General features: G+C 38.2%; 2 protein-coding genes across 2 annotated transcripts in view; both read left to right on the forward strand.

Annotated features, from left to right (window-relative positions):
* LOC109279642 (transcription factor TFIIIB component B'' homolog) overlaps nucleotides 1-6,971 on the forward strand; it is a 10,209-nt gene extending 3,238 nt beyond the window's left edge. The window contains exons 3-7 of the mRNA XM_019473592.1: nucleotides 5-33; nucleotides 4,058-4,607; nucleotides 5,257-5,360; nucleotides 6,404-6,463; nucleotides 6,833-6,971. Of these exons, the coding sequence (XP_019329137.1) occupies nucleotides 5-33; nucleotides 4,058-4,607; nucleotides 5,257-5,360; nucleotides 6,404-6,463; nucleotides 6,833-6,971 (882 nt within the window). The remainder of the gene's footprint in view (nucleotides 1-4; nucleotides 34-4,057; nucleotides 4,608-5,256; nucleotides 5,361-6,403; nucleotides 6,464-6,832) is intronic.
* Nucleotides 6,972-7,147: 176 nt separating this feature from the next.
* BDP1 (B double prime 1, subunit of RNA polymerase III transcription initiation factor IIIB) overlaps nucleotides 7,148-17,158 on the forward strand; it is a 51,853-nt gene continuing 41,842 nt past the window's right edge. The window contains exons 1-9 of the mRNA XM_019473593.1: nucleotides 7,148-7,155; nucleotides 7,212-7,355; nucleotides 8,247-8,380; nucleotides 9,524-9,618; nucleotides 10,221-10,275; nucleotides 10,959-11,102; nucleotides 12,745-13,023; nucleotides 13,355-13,532; nucleotides 14,534-14,693. Coding sequence (XP_019329138.1) covers nucleotides 7,148-7,155; nucleotides 7,212-7,355; nucleotides 8,247-8,380; nucleotides 9,524-9,618; nucleotides 10,221-10,275; nucleotides 10,959-11,102; nucleotides 12,745-13,023; nucleotides 13,355-13,532; nucleotides 14,534-14,693 — 1,197 coding nt within the window. The remainder of the gene's footprint in view (nucleotides 7,156-7,211; nucleotides 7,356-8,246; nucleotides 8,381-9,523; nucleotides 9,619-10,220; nucleotides 10,276-10,958; nucleotides 11,103-12,744; nucleotides 13,024-13,354; nucleotides 13,533-14,533; nucleotides 14,694-17,158) is intronic.

A 17,158-nucleotide genomic window follows, 5' to 3' on the forward strand; every position in this document is an offset into this window, starting at 1 on the left:
CGAGCCCCCCCCGGCCGCGCGGCAGGCCGAGAGGTGAGTCCTACCGAGGCCCCGCGGGCAACCCAGGGTGTGGGGAGGGGGGTGGGCCGTGCCGCGGGACTCCCCCGGCGGGGTCTTGCGTGGGCCTCTGCCACCGCCTGGCCGCGGATCCCCGGGAGTGGGACGGGCGCCCGCCGCCCTTCAGTAGCCCCTGGGGATGTAGTGGTGGCGGGCTCTCCACTCACGCGTGTCACAGCCTGTCACCTCCTGGGTGTCCCTGCTTTGGTTTGGAGTTGTCTCATCTTGAAGACCTCCTGAAGCAGAGCTGCTGCACTGCCCTCCGGTCGGTGCCTAGTGAAAGTGGTGTATGTGGCAATGGGACAACGACTTGTGGGCGTTTGACGCATTTGCAACCTAAGCAAAACCGGCATTTGTTTACTGCGGTTGCACTGCAGGTGCTTGAAATAGTATATAAGTTAAGACTGCAAAGGAGGGGCCTAGTGTGGTCCGATACTCAGTTTTTCTGGCACTGCAGCAGCAGGGAGCTCCAGTTTGCTGTGTACAGCAAAAATTCTTTGCTCTGCATAACTGAATGACTTTGATTTTGCATTCTTACAGCGCTTCCTGTTTTGTAGTCATTTCTTCGTGCATTAGTGAGGAAGAACTTTCTGGCTTTTTCTTTTTTGATTGTTTAATTTTCTAAGTGCTTTTCATTGCAATGGAAATGCATGATAAGGCTGGTCCTAGGACCAGTCCTTCAGGATCTCCCTGTTGTGGGTTAACCCCGGCTGGCTGCTGAGCCCCACGCAGCTGCTTGCTCGTCCCTGTCCCATCCCTGTCCCCCCCACAGTGGGATGGGGGGGTGGAGAGAATCAGAAGAGTAAAAGTGAGAAAACTCGTGGGTTGAGATAAAGACAGCTTAATAGGTAAAGCAAAAGCCACGCGTGCAAGCAAAGCAAAACAAGGAATGCCTTCACCCCTTCCCATCGGCAGGCAGGTGTTCAGCCATCTCCAGGAAAGCAGGGCTCCATCACACGTAACGGTTACTTGGGGAGACAAACGCCATCACTCCAAATGTCCTCCTTTCTTCCTTCTTCCCCCAGCTTTTACTGCTAGGCACGACACCAGGTGGTATGGGATATCCCTTTGGTCAGTTGGGGTCGGCTGTCCCAGCTGTGTCCCCTCCCAGCTTCTTGTGCACCCCCAGGCTACTCACTGACAGGGTGGTGTAAGAAAAGGCCTTGATGCTGTGTAAGCACTACTCAGCAATAACTGAAACATGGGTGTGCTGTCTACGCTGTTTTGGTCCCAAATCTGAAACATATGAGCTACTGTGAAGAAAATTAACTCTATTGCCGCCAAAAGCAGTAGAGACCAGTTCTTCAGGACATTTCCCCAGTCTGATAATTGCTCTTCAGAACAACTTTCTCCCTTCTTTTAACTAGTTGGTTTTGCATCTTGCATGAATACCCGTATTCTTTTAGTTGAAACTTGTCTTTTGTGGCATAATACATGGTTGTCTTACAGTCTTCTGTTTCCTGTGGCTAGAAATTCAGGTATCGGACTAGTTGGCATGACATGTCTTTGGTAAACCCATGCTGCCTTTTATTCAACTTGTATCTTCCATCTTTTTTTACTTAAAACTTGTTTTGCAATGTGGTGTAAGGATATTTTTCTTTCAAATTTTATTTATAAAATTTATGTGTTACGGAGATCAGGTTACTGGATCTTTTGTTATCCAGAACTTTTTTCTTAAATGAAGATATAGTTGCTATTTTAAAATTATGTGGTACTGTTGCTGATTCAGCAGATTTATTAAAGATTTTTGTGTTTGTAATTTAATGGGTGCTTCAGTGTAATCTAATTGTAAGTTTCAAAACTAGACACCAATGCTGTTCCAAAAGGGAGAATTTTCTAAGGAATCTATTCATGTGGCTTGAAAAATAGACCTTTGCCATATAAGTAACAGGCTCATAAAATATTTTCCTCAATAAATGCGGAAAATATCCAAGTGAACAAATCCACAAAACCACATCCTGCTGTTTTAAAGAAAAAGTAGAGCAGTTGTAAGAAGTTTAAGACTGTTTGTGATGGAAGTTGTTCATGTTGAATGTAGCGTACAGACCTCACAGTTTGCCAGCACAGTGAAATGTGTGGGAAGTGGCTAGGAAAGAGCTTCTTTGGAGAAGCAGAGGTTTGGAAAATGATGCACTTATTAGAAGAGACACGTGGACTGCTGGAGTGCTGTGGTGGGTTCCACAGCTCAGCTGGAGGGAGAAGGTAGTATGCAACCTAAAACTGCTGGGATACTCTCAGGGGAACTTTTAGTCGTGGGAGCAAGTAGAAGAGGCACAGGTGACAGCTGCTCTCTTCTTGCCCCTGTTTGGTCACCCTAAATTCTACTGAATAGCTGGTTCTTAAAGTTTTTGGTTGCTTTTGAAGGTGTACGGCAACCAAATAGGAGAGAGCAGGCCTAGGGATTTATTGCAGTGTACGCAGTATTAGCTTCTTGGAGAGCTGTCTCTCTAGATGATGCATCTTGAAGATTGGCTGCCTGGGTGTCTCTGAAGATTCAGGAAGAGTGGATTTGGGGGAAGTCACACAATTTAATTTCCTGAGTGCAGTAATTGGTGACATGCAGCACAATGTGTTTGTTGTGTGGTCTGCAAGAAAAGTAAAGGCAAATGTGAAAATGTCTTGCGTATTTATCCTTCCAACCTAAGGGCATTCCTTCATAGCTGCTCAAACCTGTATCTCTAGCGTCAGTTACTTTCCTTTATTTTGTTTTCTAAATGCTGAATGGTTTTGTTGATTATCAGGGACGTGAAAAATTCTCTGAGCATAAGATATTTTTTTTTTAAATACAGTTTCTGCTAAATTACATTTAACTGTTCAGAAATCTGGTGTGGCATTCTGATTAAAAACTCCACAAAACATAGCTGGTATGGAGAAGATGAAGGAAGAATTACTTTCCACTGTCTCTTGCTGTGCAAAAACCAGAGGATGTTGAATGGAACTTTCAAGGATCTCATTCAAAACACGCAGACAGGCACCATGTAGTAAGGCTGCTGAACTCCTTGCTGAGGGATGTTATGTATACTAAAAACGTATATGAACTCACAGTGTGGGACAAATTGGTTCAGAAAAGTCTGCTGGGGCTGTTAAATACAAAAACATCATGTGCAGCATTTGCCTGAGTCAGATAGTAGCTGGAGAGGATTTGGAAACGTTTCACTGTATATTTATGCTTTTCTTATATTCCTACAAAGGCATTTGCTTCTGACTGTTTTTGAAGATGGCTAAATGAACCATGGGTGTGGTTGTCCTTATGTACAGAAACAAGGCATAGTTCCAATGTAAAATTAAAAAAAACTCTTTATGACTCAGTTGTAATTCTGCTGCAGTCTTACTGTGAGCAACAGCCACGGAGACAAACACTGGAGGAATCTGCACATTTAGGATGATAATAACGGTTGGCATTTTTGCTTGCCAACCAATTTGAAAATTATTTCTGCCTAAGGGATGGAAAAAATACTTAAATCCTCTAAAAGGCTACTTGTGCTGCTGAGTTTTTTTTGGAATTCACAGTTTACATATCATCTACTTGCAAATGTGTAAGAGGAATGTTCAGATTGATTGTAAGAAAAATCATCAAACTACTTGTTGCATATAGCTTTATTAAAATGTTTGTAATATGTCACCTATGTTATGTGGGGTTTTTTTTATAAAGCTTTATTGTATTATGATGTTTGGTATTCTCAGGTGAAAGTAGAGAGCCTTCCAAAAAAGAGGGGGGTGGGGAAGGAACATGTGAGTTTAGCATTATTGGTCAACTAGCTTGTAACAGTAACATTAATTAATAGTAATTAATATTAGAAAATAATATACCAGTTCTTATAGCAGATTAGTTTATGAGAAAGTACCAGCTACAGGTTGGCTCTAGTGTGGCTTCTTGTATATAACTGTATTTTTCTGTAGCACTATGTTTATATTGATTGGCACATAAACATATCTGGAAAGTAAGAGTTACAAATCTGTCACTGTAAAGTATTTCAGAATACTCTCTTAAATTTTCCAGCGATGACAAGGCTGATAGCTCAAATGATGCTGGAGAAGCTAGTAAACCTGCAGAGATGCCTACGCAGAGAAGAAAACGGATCTCCACCATGCCCAATCTTGTCAAACCCAGAGCTGGACCTTCATCTGCTCAGCGTTCATCAAAACCGCAGAGGCGAGCATCACAGGCTCCTGATGGCACTGCTTCATTTCAGAAGGATTCCTCTCCATCAGAGAAGAGTAATGTTGAAAGCTCCTTAAAGTCTCCTATGCTGCCCGAAAAGAAAACACCTGTGCCACAAGTGCCACAGTTTTCCCCACTAAAAAAATCAGTGAACAAAGAGCAAACTGTAGGTGTAGCTGCTCAAAAAAATGATGATACCTTGCAAAAGAATGTACCCTCCCCACTCAAGGAGAGGCCAACACAGGAAAGATCAGGAGCACAAGAGGAAAAGCTACCTACGAAACCTGTTCCCATAAAAGAGAAACGGATGTGTTCTGACCGTGAAAGGATCCTCAAAGCTCGGAAGTTAAGAGAAATGCTTAAAGAAGAGCTGAAGAAAGAGCGGATGGTAGGCCTCTGTGTTAGGCAGTGCTGATGTGTGAAGGGCAAAGACATGTGATTCACCTAACATACATTATCTCTTTGCAGTAGTGTTTTCTGATGATCTTCAGCTGCTTACTGCTAATAGTCCGTGATATCTCATCACTCTGTATGGGTTTAGCCTGTTTATGAGCAGTAGTAGCACTGTGTTCCCTCATAATACAGATTTTGTGAGAAATTGTATATCTTTTCATTTGATTAGACCCACAAGCCTTTTTGACGTGAAACCTGCTATTATATTAGAGTCAACGTTCCAATTTTAAAAGTTTCACAGTTGGTAATACAATGGGGAAGTGTGCTGTAAGAAGCTTGGGATTTGGAGTTTCTCTCATTTTTTCAACTTCATCGTTGACAGAGTTCTGTAATTTTGAATAACTTCTCACTTTTACTTGTGCCAAGTATTGAATTTCTCTGAGGGGGTACATCACTTAAGGGTCTGTCGTGTCCTTTCTGACAAAGGGACACTTTTAAGATAAACTTATTTCAGTTGTTGGGGACAGGGTGGGGGGAACCAATGGGGTACTTTGTAAACAAAGAAAAATATTCATTTGTGAAATATAAAGTACCTTCAGGGTGAATTTAAGTTTGGGTTTTTTTATTATTTTTTATGGAAACAGTTGAAACACAGGCCTCCAATAATTGAAGGACGTTCTCCACCAGATCGTTCTAAAATGACCATGAGAGACTTGATATACTATCTGCCAGAAAACAATCCTATGAAGTAAGTATGACTCTCTCTCTCTCTCCCCTTAGGTGAAATGATTTCTCTTTTTCTACCAATTTAATAATTGTGAAAAGGAGAATTCTTAAATCTGGAGTATTAGCACAGATACAGTATTGTTGGAATGGTAACAAAAGCTTCTAGACATTTTCACATCTACTCAGTCTTCATATGGAAATGAGAATGGAGATTAGTGTACTTGTTGAAATACAAAAACATGAACCTGTCCCTAGTGTTGATTTGTATCTGTACAAATGCAGAATAACAGAAAGTCTCTTTTTTTTTTTTTTTAACTTGCTGCTGTTAAATTTTTTAGTTATGGCTGCTAAGGATGTTATGACTGCCTGCCAAATCTGGTGGACTACAGGAAGCTAAGCATTTCTCCTTCCTAGGTGCTGAAGTGCAAAACGCACTGCAAGACCCAGGAGGTCTCTCCATTCCAGCTGGATGGATGTAGCTGCTACTGTTCCCTTTACAGGTTTTGCCAGTAGCAAGGCTGAGTGAGCATCCCAGAGGTGCACATACACAGGGAACACTAACACAGCTGGCTGCACAGACTACCACAGGCAGAGCAGGGCCTTTTTCCTGCAACTACCAAAACCAATCACATAAACATAAGTACAGCTATACAAGTCCTGTTCTTCCTCTCAGTAGCAGATGAGTTTTCTGTTATTGTCTGTTATCACCTGCTTGTTAATGTTTGTGTGCTTGTGTGTTTTATTTATCACTTTCCTTGTTATTTTTTCTTTCACACTGAGTAGTCCTTAAGCAGGTAATGAACCAGACGCTCTCACATTCCCTGTACCCTTACAATGGATTACTGCTTGAAATATCTTTTTTTTTTGTCCTTGCTTAATGAATTTTGCATTTTTTTGTATAAGCAGTGGTGGTTGTTCAGTTAGACTTAAGTCTAGATGTGGTACAAAGAATTGAAAAAAAGCTTTGTGTTTCTTTGTCCGTTATCCACTAAAACCAGTTTTTGTGGAATGAAGCAGAAATGTGTCTGTACAAACGTTCATCTCTAGCTTTTTATAAAATTCTAGGTCTTCACTGGCAGAAGAAAAGAGAACAGAAAAAAATTCTGCGCTGGGTCAAATGAAAGAGTAAGTCTTGGTGATGGAAGTACTTGTAGTCAAAGTTTTCTGATGTTGGAAAAAAACATGTTTCTGTGGTAATACTAACAGTGTAAGTTTTTTTTTTTACTGTTTCGATGTCACAGCCCTTATTTATAACAAATTGTAATTTGGGAGGGGAGGGTGGTTAAAGAGCATTTTGCTTTCAATATTATGTTTTTGGATTTGTCCATTTTACGATAGAATGAAAAGCAGATTACAGAGTTTATGTATTGACTAACTTGCTGGTGGGTTGCATTTCTGGGTGGTTCATTAAATTGTCAAATGTCTGGCATATGGAGCAGCAATTCAAAACACTAACAAAAGTATTATTTTTTGCTTGGTCTCTTAAAATTGTAGACAGGAAGAGAAAAGTTCCCCTGACCATGAAGAGGAAGATGAGGAGGAAGAAGCAGAGAATGGGGAGGAGAGTCAGGACGGTCCACTTCTAGTTCCTCGTGTGAAAGTAGCAGAATTCGATGTCAGCCCTTATTTATAACAAATTGTAATTTGGGAGGGGAGGGTGGTTAAAGAGCATTTTGCTTTCAATATTATGTTTTTGGATTTGTCCATTTTACGATAGAATGAAAAGCAGATTACAGAGTTTATGTATTGACTAACTTGCTGGTGGGTTGCATTTCTGGGTGGTTCATTAAATTGTCAAATGTCTGGCATATGGAGCAGCAATTCAAAACACTAACAAAAGTATTATTTTTTGCTTGGTCTCTTAAAATTGTAGACAGGAAGAGAAAAGTTCCCCTGACCATGAAGAGGAAGATGAGGAGGAAGAAGCAGAGAATGGGGAGGAGAGTCAGGACGGTCCACTTCTAGTTCCTCGTGTGAAAGTAGCAGAAGATGGTTCAATTATTCTGGACGAAGAAAGGTAACAAATTCTGTGCCTGACTCAAGGACAATATATACTACATTGCTGCTTAGTTTGTGAATAGAGAACAGTTACTTTGGACAGGGACAAACGTAAGTGTATTTATGTGTTGAGAGTTGAGCTATCCTAACTTAGGAAACAGCGCAAATATATGGCAAAGTATAAGCAGCAGTTATGTGCGTCTCAGTAGTGGCAAATTTTCTTTGAGAAATGTTTTTGGAGAAGCAGATAGAGAGGAAGATGATGTATTTTGTTACAGTGAATGAATGCTGAATATTTGTCCAACTTCCAAATGTCTTCTGTTTAGTGAACTTCTTTGTTTCTCACAGTTGCATGTGTCTGCTTACTGTTATTCAATTGTCAGTATGATTTGCTCCAGCTTTGCATCTTGCATGTTGCTGCTTTATTCAGCTGCCTGTTTTCGGTAACTTTGCTTAGAATATGATTTTTTTTAAAAGTATTAGATTACCAAATTGTTCAGTTCCCCAGACATATTATTAGCATGAGGTTTAGGCCAAGGTGTAAGGCCAGAGCAGTCCTGGTAAAGGAATTTGAAAGTATTGTAAAAAAATATGGAGAGGCTCTTGTGGTTTTGCAAAATAATTTTCTTGAATGTTAAAAAGACAGTCTTTTTTTTTAGGTATTTAATTATGTCTGTCTGTACTGTACCTTATAAAAAGGGAAAAGCAAATTTACTTGCACAAGCTGAATAGGTTAATGATTTCTTGCTGCATTCTCCCATTAAAATATATGTTAATGTAATTATTACACCTGATTACAGTACAAACTCTGACTTATGGCAGGAAAAAACTGAGTAGCTGGCTTATAAACATTTATGTGTCTTGTTAGCAATATTTTCAGATGACTCTCTTTGTGTGTTTGCTTTTCCAGTTTAACTGTAGAAGTTCTAAGAACAAAAGGTCCATGTGTTGTAGAAGAAAATGATCCCATCTTTGAGCGTGGCTCTACAACTACATATTCCAGCTTCAGGAAAAGTTTTTACACAAAACCATGGTCAAATAAAGGTGAGTATATTTTTGGTTTCAAGTTTTTAGTCTGCAGAAGAATCTGTTTTCCATCTATGCTTTGTACTCAAGAATTTTTATTTCCAGTGAAGTAAATGGATCTACTTACATGTGACGTAGTCTCAACCCTCCAAACTCTTACAACAAGCAGAGCTCTGATGTCTACTGTGAAAATTGGCATGTTTAAAAAATCCAGTGCCTTATGATATGCAGGCTACCTATGAATTTTTTGTCATGGACGTTTAGATGCTGTGGAAATGCTAGTCTGCCTTATCAAAAGCATAATTTTGGATTCTGGTGTCCTTTGGACACCTTATAAAAAAGGTGAGCTAAATATTTGAGCTCTATATGGAACAGTTAGCACTTCTTAACAGCTTCTTTATTTCGTTCTTCCATTATGGGCAGGAATAAATTCTATAAGCCATCTCTGTGTGGGCTGATTTCAGTGTATGGGGACAGCTGTGTTTTTATGAGTGGGTGGGTTGGTTTTTTTTATTATGCCTGCTGTGAATTGATTATTATCTCTAGGCTGACAACACTGCGCAAGACTTTTCACAATTGGAAATGTTTTTTTACAACTGTAGGTGCAAAAATGAGCTTCAGAATTCACTGTGCTGCTTTTGGAATGCACTCTTTTCCTGTTAACAAGTAATAATGGAGATGGTATTTTTACACATGCTTTTTTCTGATTTCTGTTTGTGGTTGTGTTCATAAAAATGAACATTGGCAATTTCGAGTTGGTTAGCTTTGATTTACTAGCTTTACAAAACGTATTTTACATTCTGCAGGTTTATAATAGATTAGACAGTTCTTTCTGTTAATAGTTCATTCAGCAGATGTTATTAGAGGTACTTAAGTAAAATAACACACATACTCCAGCCCAGCTGAACTTGCAGCCGCAGTAGATAACCTTAAAGTTACCTATCTCATTGCATTAAGTTTGAAAGGTGTTTTTATTTTAGATAGCAAGAAGAATGGTTAACTAAATACTTAAGTGTGTTTATCTCTCCCACCCACCCCACCCCGCCCCGCTCCGCTCCCCAACCACACATGTTCTTTTTTTCTAGCAAGAAGAATGGTTAACTAAATACTTAAGTGTGTTTATCTCTCCCACCCACCCCACCCCGCCCCGCTCCGCTCCAGAAACAGACATGTTCTTTTTAGCTATCAGTATGGTAGGAACAGACTTCTCCTTGATTGGACGGCTGTTTCCTCATAGAGCAAGAGCAGAAATTAAGGTAAAAATTAAAGCACTCAATAAAGCAATTAAACGTCTGTTTTCACTTTTCTGTTTCTCATTTGCTATTCCTATGCTTCCTATTAGTATTGATAATTTTGATGCTAACTGGCTCTGTAGCAATGCTTTTTTAATACCTGTTTCCAAGAGGTAGTAAGTATCTGAAACATTAATGTGCTGGGTTGAATTCCAATCAAATTATCTCGTAAATCTAGCATATCTAGACACAGTTTGTCTCGGTTTTATTTTAATTGAAAAATGCTGCTAAGCATAAGTGGATATTTGGTGAGGGTCTTCTGTGTTGCCTCTTTCGTGGTATCCAGCTGGGAAAATCTTTGATATTTCAAACCTTGCATAGATTGGAAATAAGGACAAAAATGTTGAAAATAATAAAAAATTATGACTGGTGATATCTATTGGTGACAGGGTTTATATTTAAAAATTAATTACAAACGTGTTCTGTGAGTGTGCTTGTAAGTTTTAATCAACTTTAGTTGGTAGAAGATTTTGTTGCATTGAAGGTTTATCTTGATCTGCCATTTTGTACAATACTCTGTTGCATTTCTTGCTTACTGAAAAAGACAAATATACCTTTGCTTTTAGAACAAGTTCAAACGTGAGGAAAAAGCTAATGGATGGAGGATAGACAAAGCTTTCAGTAAGTAAAGTAAATGTACCCCACCCTACAATGAGTCATTAAATGGTAGGCATCTTTTTTCATGGTAATTTTTGTGCTTTGCCTTGCTTGAATTAATTATAAGAAGTTTTTGCTCATAGGTGAGTTCAGAAGCTGGGGAATCTTAGGTTTTTATAAAAAGCATGGTTCACAGTAAAGATCTTTAGGTTTAATTTCTGGCTTTTCTATATGTCTGATAAATGAGATTAATATAAACTTTCCCATATATATTCAGTTGAATATTTTTCTGATTCATGGGAATTTCTAGCACAGTTACCTTTTGTAAACTGCTTTGAGAATCCTTAAAAGCTTTGTGTGTTATTTGAATGAGCTACATAAGTCCTAGAGCAGCATGTTAATACATTATTTGATACTATGGTACAATTCATGTATTTGTCACTTCTTAAATTTTCTAAACTACTAAGTACTGTAAGCTTTTTACTATTTGTTTTTTAAAACCAAGCTACCATAATCCACATACATGTCAACTCTAGTCCGTGCTCAAGTGATACAGAAAGTATTTTCAAAAACAATTCTCTGTTTAAATTTATATAACCTTCACTTTTTAATATCATAACATGTACCACTGATTATTTTACAAAGCAGAAACTTGGAAAAGTTATCAACTTTGAAATCTTTTCTATTTCTTTGCTTTAATCTGATAGAAGAAAAGCGGCCCTTTGATTTTGAATTCTTTGCCCAGCTGCTTGAGAAGGTCTTAGCAGATGAGGAAAAGAGGAAGCAAAAGACTGTTAAAAGCCAGAAGCCAAAGGAAAAGAAGCCATCAAGGCCTCGGAAGAAGCCAAAAGGTACTTCAAAAGAATGCTTGAGAGATCATTACAGAGCAGTGGTCAGTAATGTGTTGCTAGCAGAGGAAACATCACGTAGGGAATCTTTTCCTTCCCTGTTGCAGACAGGGCAAGAGGATCCTGGCTTCATAGTGTAACTTTTTCAGATGTAGTTTACTGATGTGCAGGATGGTAATAATTGGTAGCAGCCAGTTTCCTGAGGTGTGTTTTCTCTGGGCAGGAATGTGAGACCACACTGAGATTAGTGCTCTTCCACAGTCTGAAGCACTGATATTCTAAACAGGATATTCTAATTTAACAGTTGATAAGTATCTCCATGAGTTGCTAACTAATTCACTTTTAGAATCCTTGGGCCAAACCCATATTTTTGGCAAGGTCTTCTGTGACTTTTAATTTAAATTTTTCTTCTATTTTAAACCCTTTTCTTTTAAGGGTTCTGTTTCACCTTTAATTATAGTTTGACTCCCTAAGTCTGAAGGGTGTGACTCTTTTCAAGGAGTCCTGTAAAACTTGTTTTAGTTTTCTGGTCTGTTCAAAGTAAAAGGATAAAGATTATGTTTAATCACTATCGATCACCATATAGTGTCTTACTACCTCAGTACCTGTGAAAGGACCTTTCACAGATGTGCTTGAGCTAAAAACAGTTATACTGATACCATTTCAAAAATTCCGTGCTAATTCTGTTGAGTTGTTCACTTGTTTGTTCCACAAGAACCCACTTCTAAGTGGTATTGTGGAACAGACAAGTGAACAACCTTTTTAAAGGGGATGCTAGCTAGGAAGCAACATCGCTGTTTAATTCTTAAAATTGACATAGCTGCTGCTTTTCTGTAGCCTTCATTTCAGATTTGATTAAGTAAAATGTCCCACCTATTAGGACTTACAGCTACATATAGAAATTCTGGTCATAGACTTTAATGGTAGATTGAAGGTACTATGTGTAAAGCAGTATGAGCATGCTTTTCTACTTCTCTTGCATTTTGGATTTCTTAATTACAGGGGAACAAGTTCATGTAAGAATAATAAAAAGGACAGGGAAAGGTTCTTGGTGGTTGATGTTCTGCATAAATACAAGATCAAGACAAAATGTCCAGAAAAGGGGAGGGAGGAGAATTCTAGAAACTCAAACCCAGGAAAGAACCTGTGAATTATTAGCTAGATAATAGTTCGGCTTTCTTATGTAAATAAGAATGAATAACTACAGTACATCTGTTGATTGAAATTACTTTTTCATGGCATACTTTCTGCAACCATCATCACCTCTTTCTGCAGGGATATGATAATTCTTTTCAGGAATAGCAGTGCCTATTTTTCCTGCATCCAAAAGTGACTGTGTAACCTGCTAAAAAGTATAGGAACCAAGAACATTTACTAAATTGGCTTTATATCCTATATTGACTTTACCCTGGTGAAGTGTTGTCCTGTGGATGGAATGTGTTTTGCATTTAGAGTTGAAGTTAATCTATGCTGAAGCTTTTGTGTTAAGTCAGTGACCGACTTCTCATGGTCCTGCTCATAGGCCTGGCAGTATATTGGCAGTGATGTATGAATTCAGAAGGTGTTGCTAGTGGAAATATCTTTGCAATTTATGGCTCCTAATACTCCACCAGTCTATTGACCAGGAACTATATTGTCTCAACAGCAAAAGCTGCCAGCACAGAAGCTGCTAATGATCAAGATGATCTTCAGGAAGCCAGAATTTCTGATGCAGAAACAGAAGCAGATGCTGTGACGGCTGAGAAAGAAAATGAGGAATCTTTGGGCATTTCTGAACAGGCAGAAGAACAGGTTGCATTAGAGCCAGCGTTAGCAAAAAAGAGAAAGAAGAGAAAAGATGGTCTTGAACAGGAAGTGGAGAATCTTCCAGAAGAAATGGCTGTCCCTTCAAAAATTGCTGAAGAAGGGAAATCCTCTAAGAAAAGTAAGAGGCAAAAATGCTCACTTTCAAATGTTCAAATATAAATTTTATATAAAGACACTGTAAACTTAAAAATGAGAACTTGGGTTTTGATTTGTATCACTGATCTGCCTTGGGAGGTTGTGGAACAATGCCTTTCAAAATCAGGTTTCATAGTAAATCTAAGCATTTTATTTTTGCTGAGAATAGTTCTCTTAAATCTTAATACTTAGGCATTTTCTACTGGGATTTTTTGTTTTAAATTCACTTTTGCTTCACTGTAGCTAGGATGTGAGAATTGGAATTCTAAGATGTTGCCCAGAATGTTCAAATTGATTTAATTATTATTCATTAGCAGAAAAAAAAATGGTATGTGATGCAAACAATGATGGTCGTACTACCTGTAGAGAAGAACTGGATAGTGTCATTGAAGGAAAACAAGATGAAACAGCTGTTACAGAGGACGAGAGATCAGAGTCCTGTTTATCAGTGGATGACATAATGGAGAGAGAAAGTGATGTCAATTTATGCAGGTAATGTTTACAATGGAAAGCTTAGGCAAAATAAAAAATAGTTTAAAGTTTTTAATATTGGTTTTATTTATTCAAATGCTTACCATCACGTTAACTGGCACAGAATGGACAGATTTTTTGTTTTTAATTTATGCTCTCATATTCTCTGCCCTGATGGGCTGCCCTTGCAAAGTTAATTTACATAAATACTAAAATCCCATCCAAAACTGCTTTCACTTTTTTTTTTAGGGTATTCATGAAGGCTATTGGTTTATTCTAACTCCTAATATTTCTCTCAAAACACTGCTTGGTAATGTTGCTAAGTAGTGTTGCTATACACTTGGAATTTATATCTGTTTTTAATAAGATGGTTCTTGTGGGAAAGGAAAGTTGCTTGGACTTTATTTGTGCAGCACCTAGGTGGGAGGCAAGCTTTTAGTTTCAATTTTGGTCATTCTTTTACTAGAAAGAAACTGGATATTTGTTTTATTAAACTTGTTATACAAGAAAGTGGTAAACCTAAAAAGTCATTATGAAGCTGTTAGTGCTACTTCAGAATATTGCATGTTAATTGTTTTATTTAGCTGTATTGTAATTGTTTGTTATTTCATATAAATTGCCAGAACTTTTATGTGCTTTAATACCTCATTGGAGACGTATGAAGGAACAGTATTTGTCTTTGAACTCAACATAGATTGTTACAGAAGGTCAGGGAGGAAAAAAAAGCTTCTGTATACAATGTTTATATTAGTAAAGTCTGTTTTAAAAAAGTGTCTAGTCTAGAATATTTAGATGAGATTTTAACATCTTCATGTAACAGCATTGCAGAAGTACAAAAGTTGTTTTAAAGCTCATATCCTGCAAACATCACTAAAACCTGTCAGATTCTCTGAAACTCATGTAGTTATTTAATGTCAAAATTGCATAATTTTTCTGTGCAACTTGATCTATCTGTAAACAATAATGGCTTTTTCATTAAAATACACTAATAGAATGTTTTTGTGTGCTTTTATTGATTTCAGCTTTGAAGATAGCTGTGATGTTATACTAGAAACAGAATCTGCTAAACTGAGAACCCTAAATATTAGGGATGATACATCACAGGAAAGCCAGATTTCAGAGTTACAGGTTCCAAAGATTAGAAGCAAAGAAAGACAATCTGAAGAAACTAGAGAAACAAAGGTATTTTTATTTTTTATGTAATTCTTGCTGCTTAATTTCTTCCTCTTTACCATTAAAAGTGTTTTTTTTTAAATCAAAGCCATTTTTTGGTTGGTTTTGTGATGTTTTTACCACTAGGTGGAAAAAAGGCAACAAGCCTGAAAACATCACCAAAATTTAAATACTATCAATTTGGCTGGCTTTAACGGGTTGTTTGTTATACTAAATTCATTCAGAGAGTATACTGTGCATGCCTGGCTTACCTTATAGAAAATTTAAACAGCTGAACAGTTTAATTATTCAAAAGTGAAGCAGTACAATATCAACAGTAAAACCTTGGAGCAAGATTTTGCTGGCATACACTTACTAGTGCGATGTTAGAAACTGATTTGAGCAGGGTGAGCACTGGGTTGTTTGTGCTGCCTCAGAATGAAAACCTGTGTAAACTCTTGTCCACTGGTACTGGCTGCCAAGAGCTGTTTCAGGAAAGATACAAGAAACTGGACCAAGATTGAATGATCTTTGGGTATGTTCTAATCAGGTCCAGCCGCTTAGAAACTTCCTGAGATTGTGTCTGGCTCTTTTGAAGCCCTTGAGGCACCTCTTAGTCATGAGTTTGTCTAGCTGCTTTTTTGCATTGATCTCTACCTTTGTCATGAATTGCATACTACAGCTGAGAGTTCATTCCTTTAATTATTCACTTAATCCAAAGAATACACCTTTTTACTGTTTTAAGCCTGATGCCTAGTAGTTTAATATGCACTGTACTTCCATTGTTATGTTCCTGTTCATCTTTATGATGTTCCTGTTCACCTTCTCTAGCTATTCTTGTTTATAATGCCACCTTTTCCTCTCTCCAACAGTATTGTTTTCAAGCTGAAGAGTCCTAATCTTACATTTCTCCTCATATAGAGGAAGTTCCATTCCTCTGATCATTGTTCTATCCTTGTATCATTGTCATTTTTGGAAATTAATTTCATACTTTAAAGACTTGTGCTGAGGAGGAATGAATTATTTTCTCATGTTAATCTTATGGCTAAAGTTTGTGGTGAGAGATTAGGAAATTCTAAGTGTTAGTGTTTCCCTAATGTGATGGGCACATTATTTGTCCTTTAGCCTTATTTTCGATTGTTACCTAAAATAATGTCTTCATCTTAACAGAAAATCAGCTACTTAAGATATTTGCAAATACTAAATGCCTGTAGTTGGAAATGTTATAACAATACAATCTCCTGATATTAGTTGGAATAATGTTTGTAAAAATCAATGAACTGAACAGGGCAATGTGCTATGTATATACACCAGCCTATTACAGTGGTGTCAGTAGCAAGAGTAGCTAAGCTCTCTGGCTGATTAATTATGTCTGTTTGACAGGAGAAAAAGGCATAATAATCTCTAAAACTGGTAATTTCGAAAGACCTTTTATGTCAGTTCTAATTCTCTTGGCCTGCTGTGGTTAATTTACTTTAAAAGTATATGAACATAATCACTGACCTAAAACTAGAAATTCTCAGCCAACCGGTGATGTGAAACATGATTCTATTAATGTTATTAAAGAGGTAAATAAAGTAGAGAAATAATGTTTTTATGCACTAGGCTTTTACCTTAATTCACAAAATAGAGTCCATAAAATCTTTGCTGTAATTGTGATTAGTTTGCTAGGTTGTTAATTTTTTTCATTTTCAGAGTGATGGTCAGTGCTCTCTAGGAAAATGATTTAAATACTATACCTGGAAAGTAATGATAGCTGATACTGCCTAAGGAGTCTGTTATCAGCCTCATCCAATTAAAAGACAAAGAAATGGGCTGACATGAACCTCATGAAGTTCAACAATGGGAAGTGCAAAGTCCTGCACCTGGGGAGGAACAACCCCAGGTACCAGTATGTACTGGGAGCCACCCAGCTGGAAAGCAGCTTTGCATAAAAGAACATGGGTGTCCTGGTGGACACCAAGTTGAACATGAGCCAGCAATGTGCCCTGGCTGCAAAAAAGGCTAACGGTATCCTGGGCTGCATTAGAAGTGTTGCAAGCAGGTTGAGGGAGGGGATCCTTCCCCCCTATTCATAGAATCAGAATAGTTTGGGTTGGAAGGAACCTCTAAAGGTCATCTAGTCCAACCCCACCTGCAATGAGCAGGGACATCTTCAACTAGACCAGGTTGCTCAGAGCCCCATCCAACCTGACCTTGAATGTTTCCAGGGATGGGGCATCCACCACCTCTCTGGGCAACCTCTGCCAGTGCTTCACCACCCTCAGCATAAAAAATTTCTTCCTGATATCTAGTCTAAATCTACCCCCCTTTAGTTTAATGCCATTCCCCCTTGTTCTGTCGCAACAGGGCCTGCTAAAAAGTTTGCTGCCATCTTTTTTATAAGCCCCCCTTTAAGTGCTGATAGGCTGCAATAAGGTCTCCCCAAAGCCTTCTCTTGTCTAGGCTGAACAACCCCAACTCTCTCAGCCTTTCTTCATAGGAGAGGTGTTCCA

The sequence above is a fragment of the Aptenodytes forsteri genome, unplaced genomic scaffold, assembly GCF_000699145.1.
Source record: "Aptenodytes forsteri isolate BGI_AS27 unplaced genomic scaffold, ASM69914v1 Scaffold167, whole genome shotgun sequence".
Lineage (NCBI taxonomy): Eukaryota > Metazoa > Chordata > Aves > Sphenisciformes > Spheniscidae > Aptenodytes > Aptenodytes forsteri.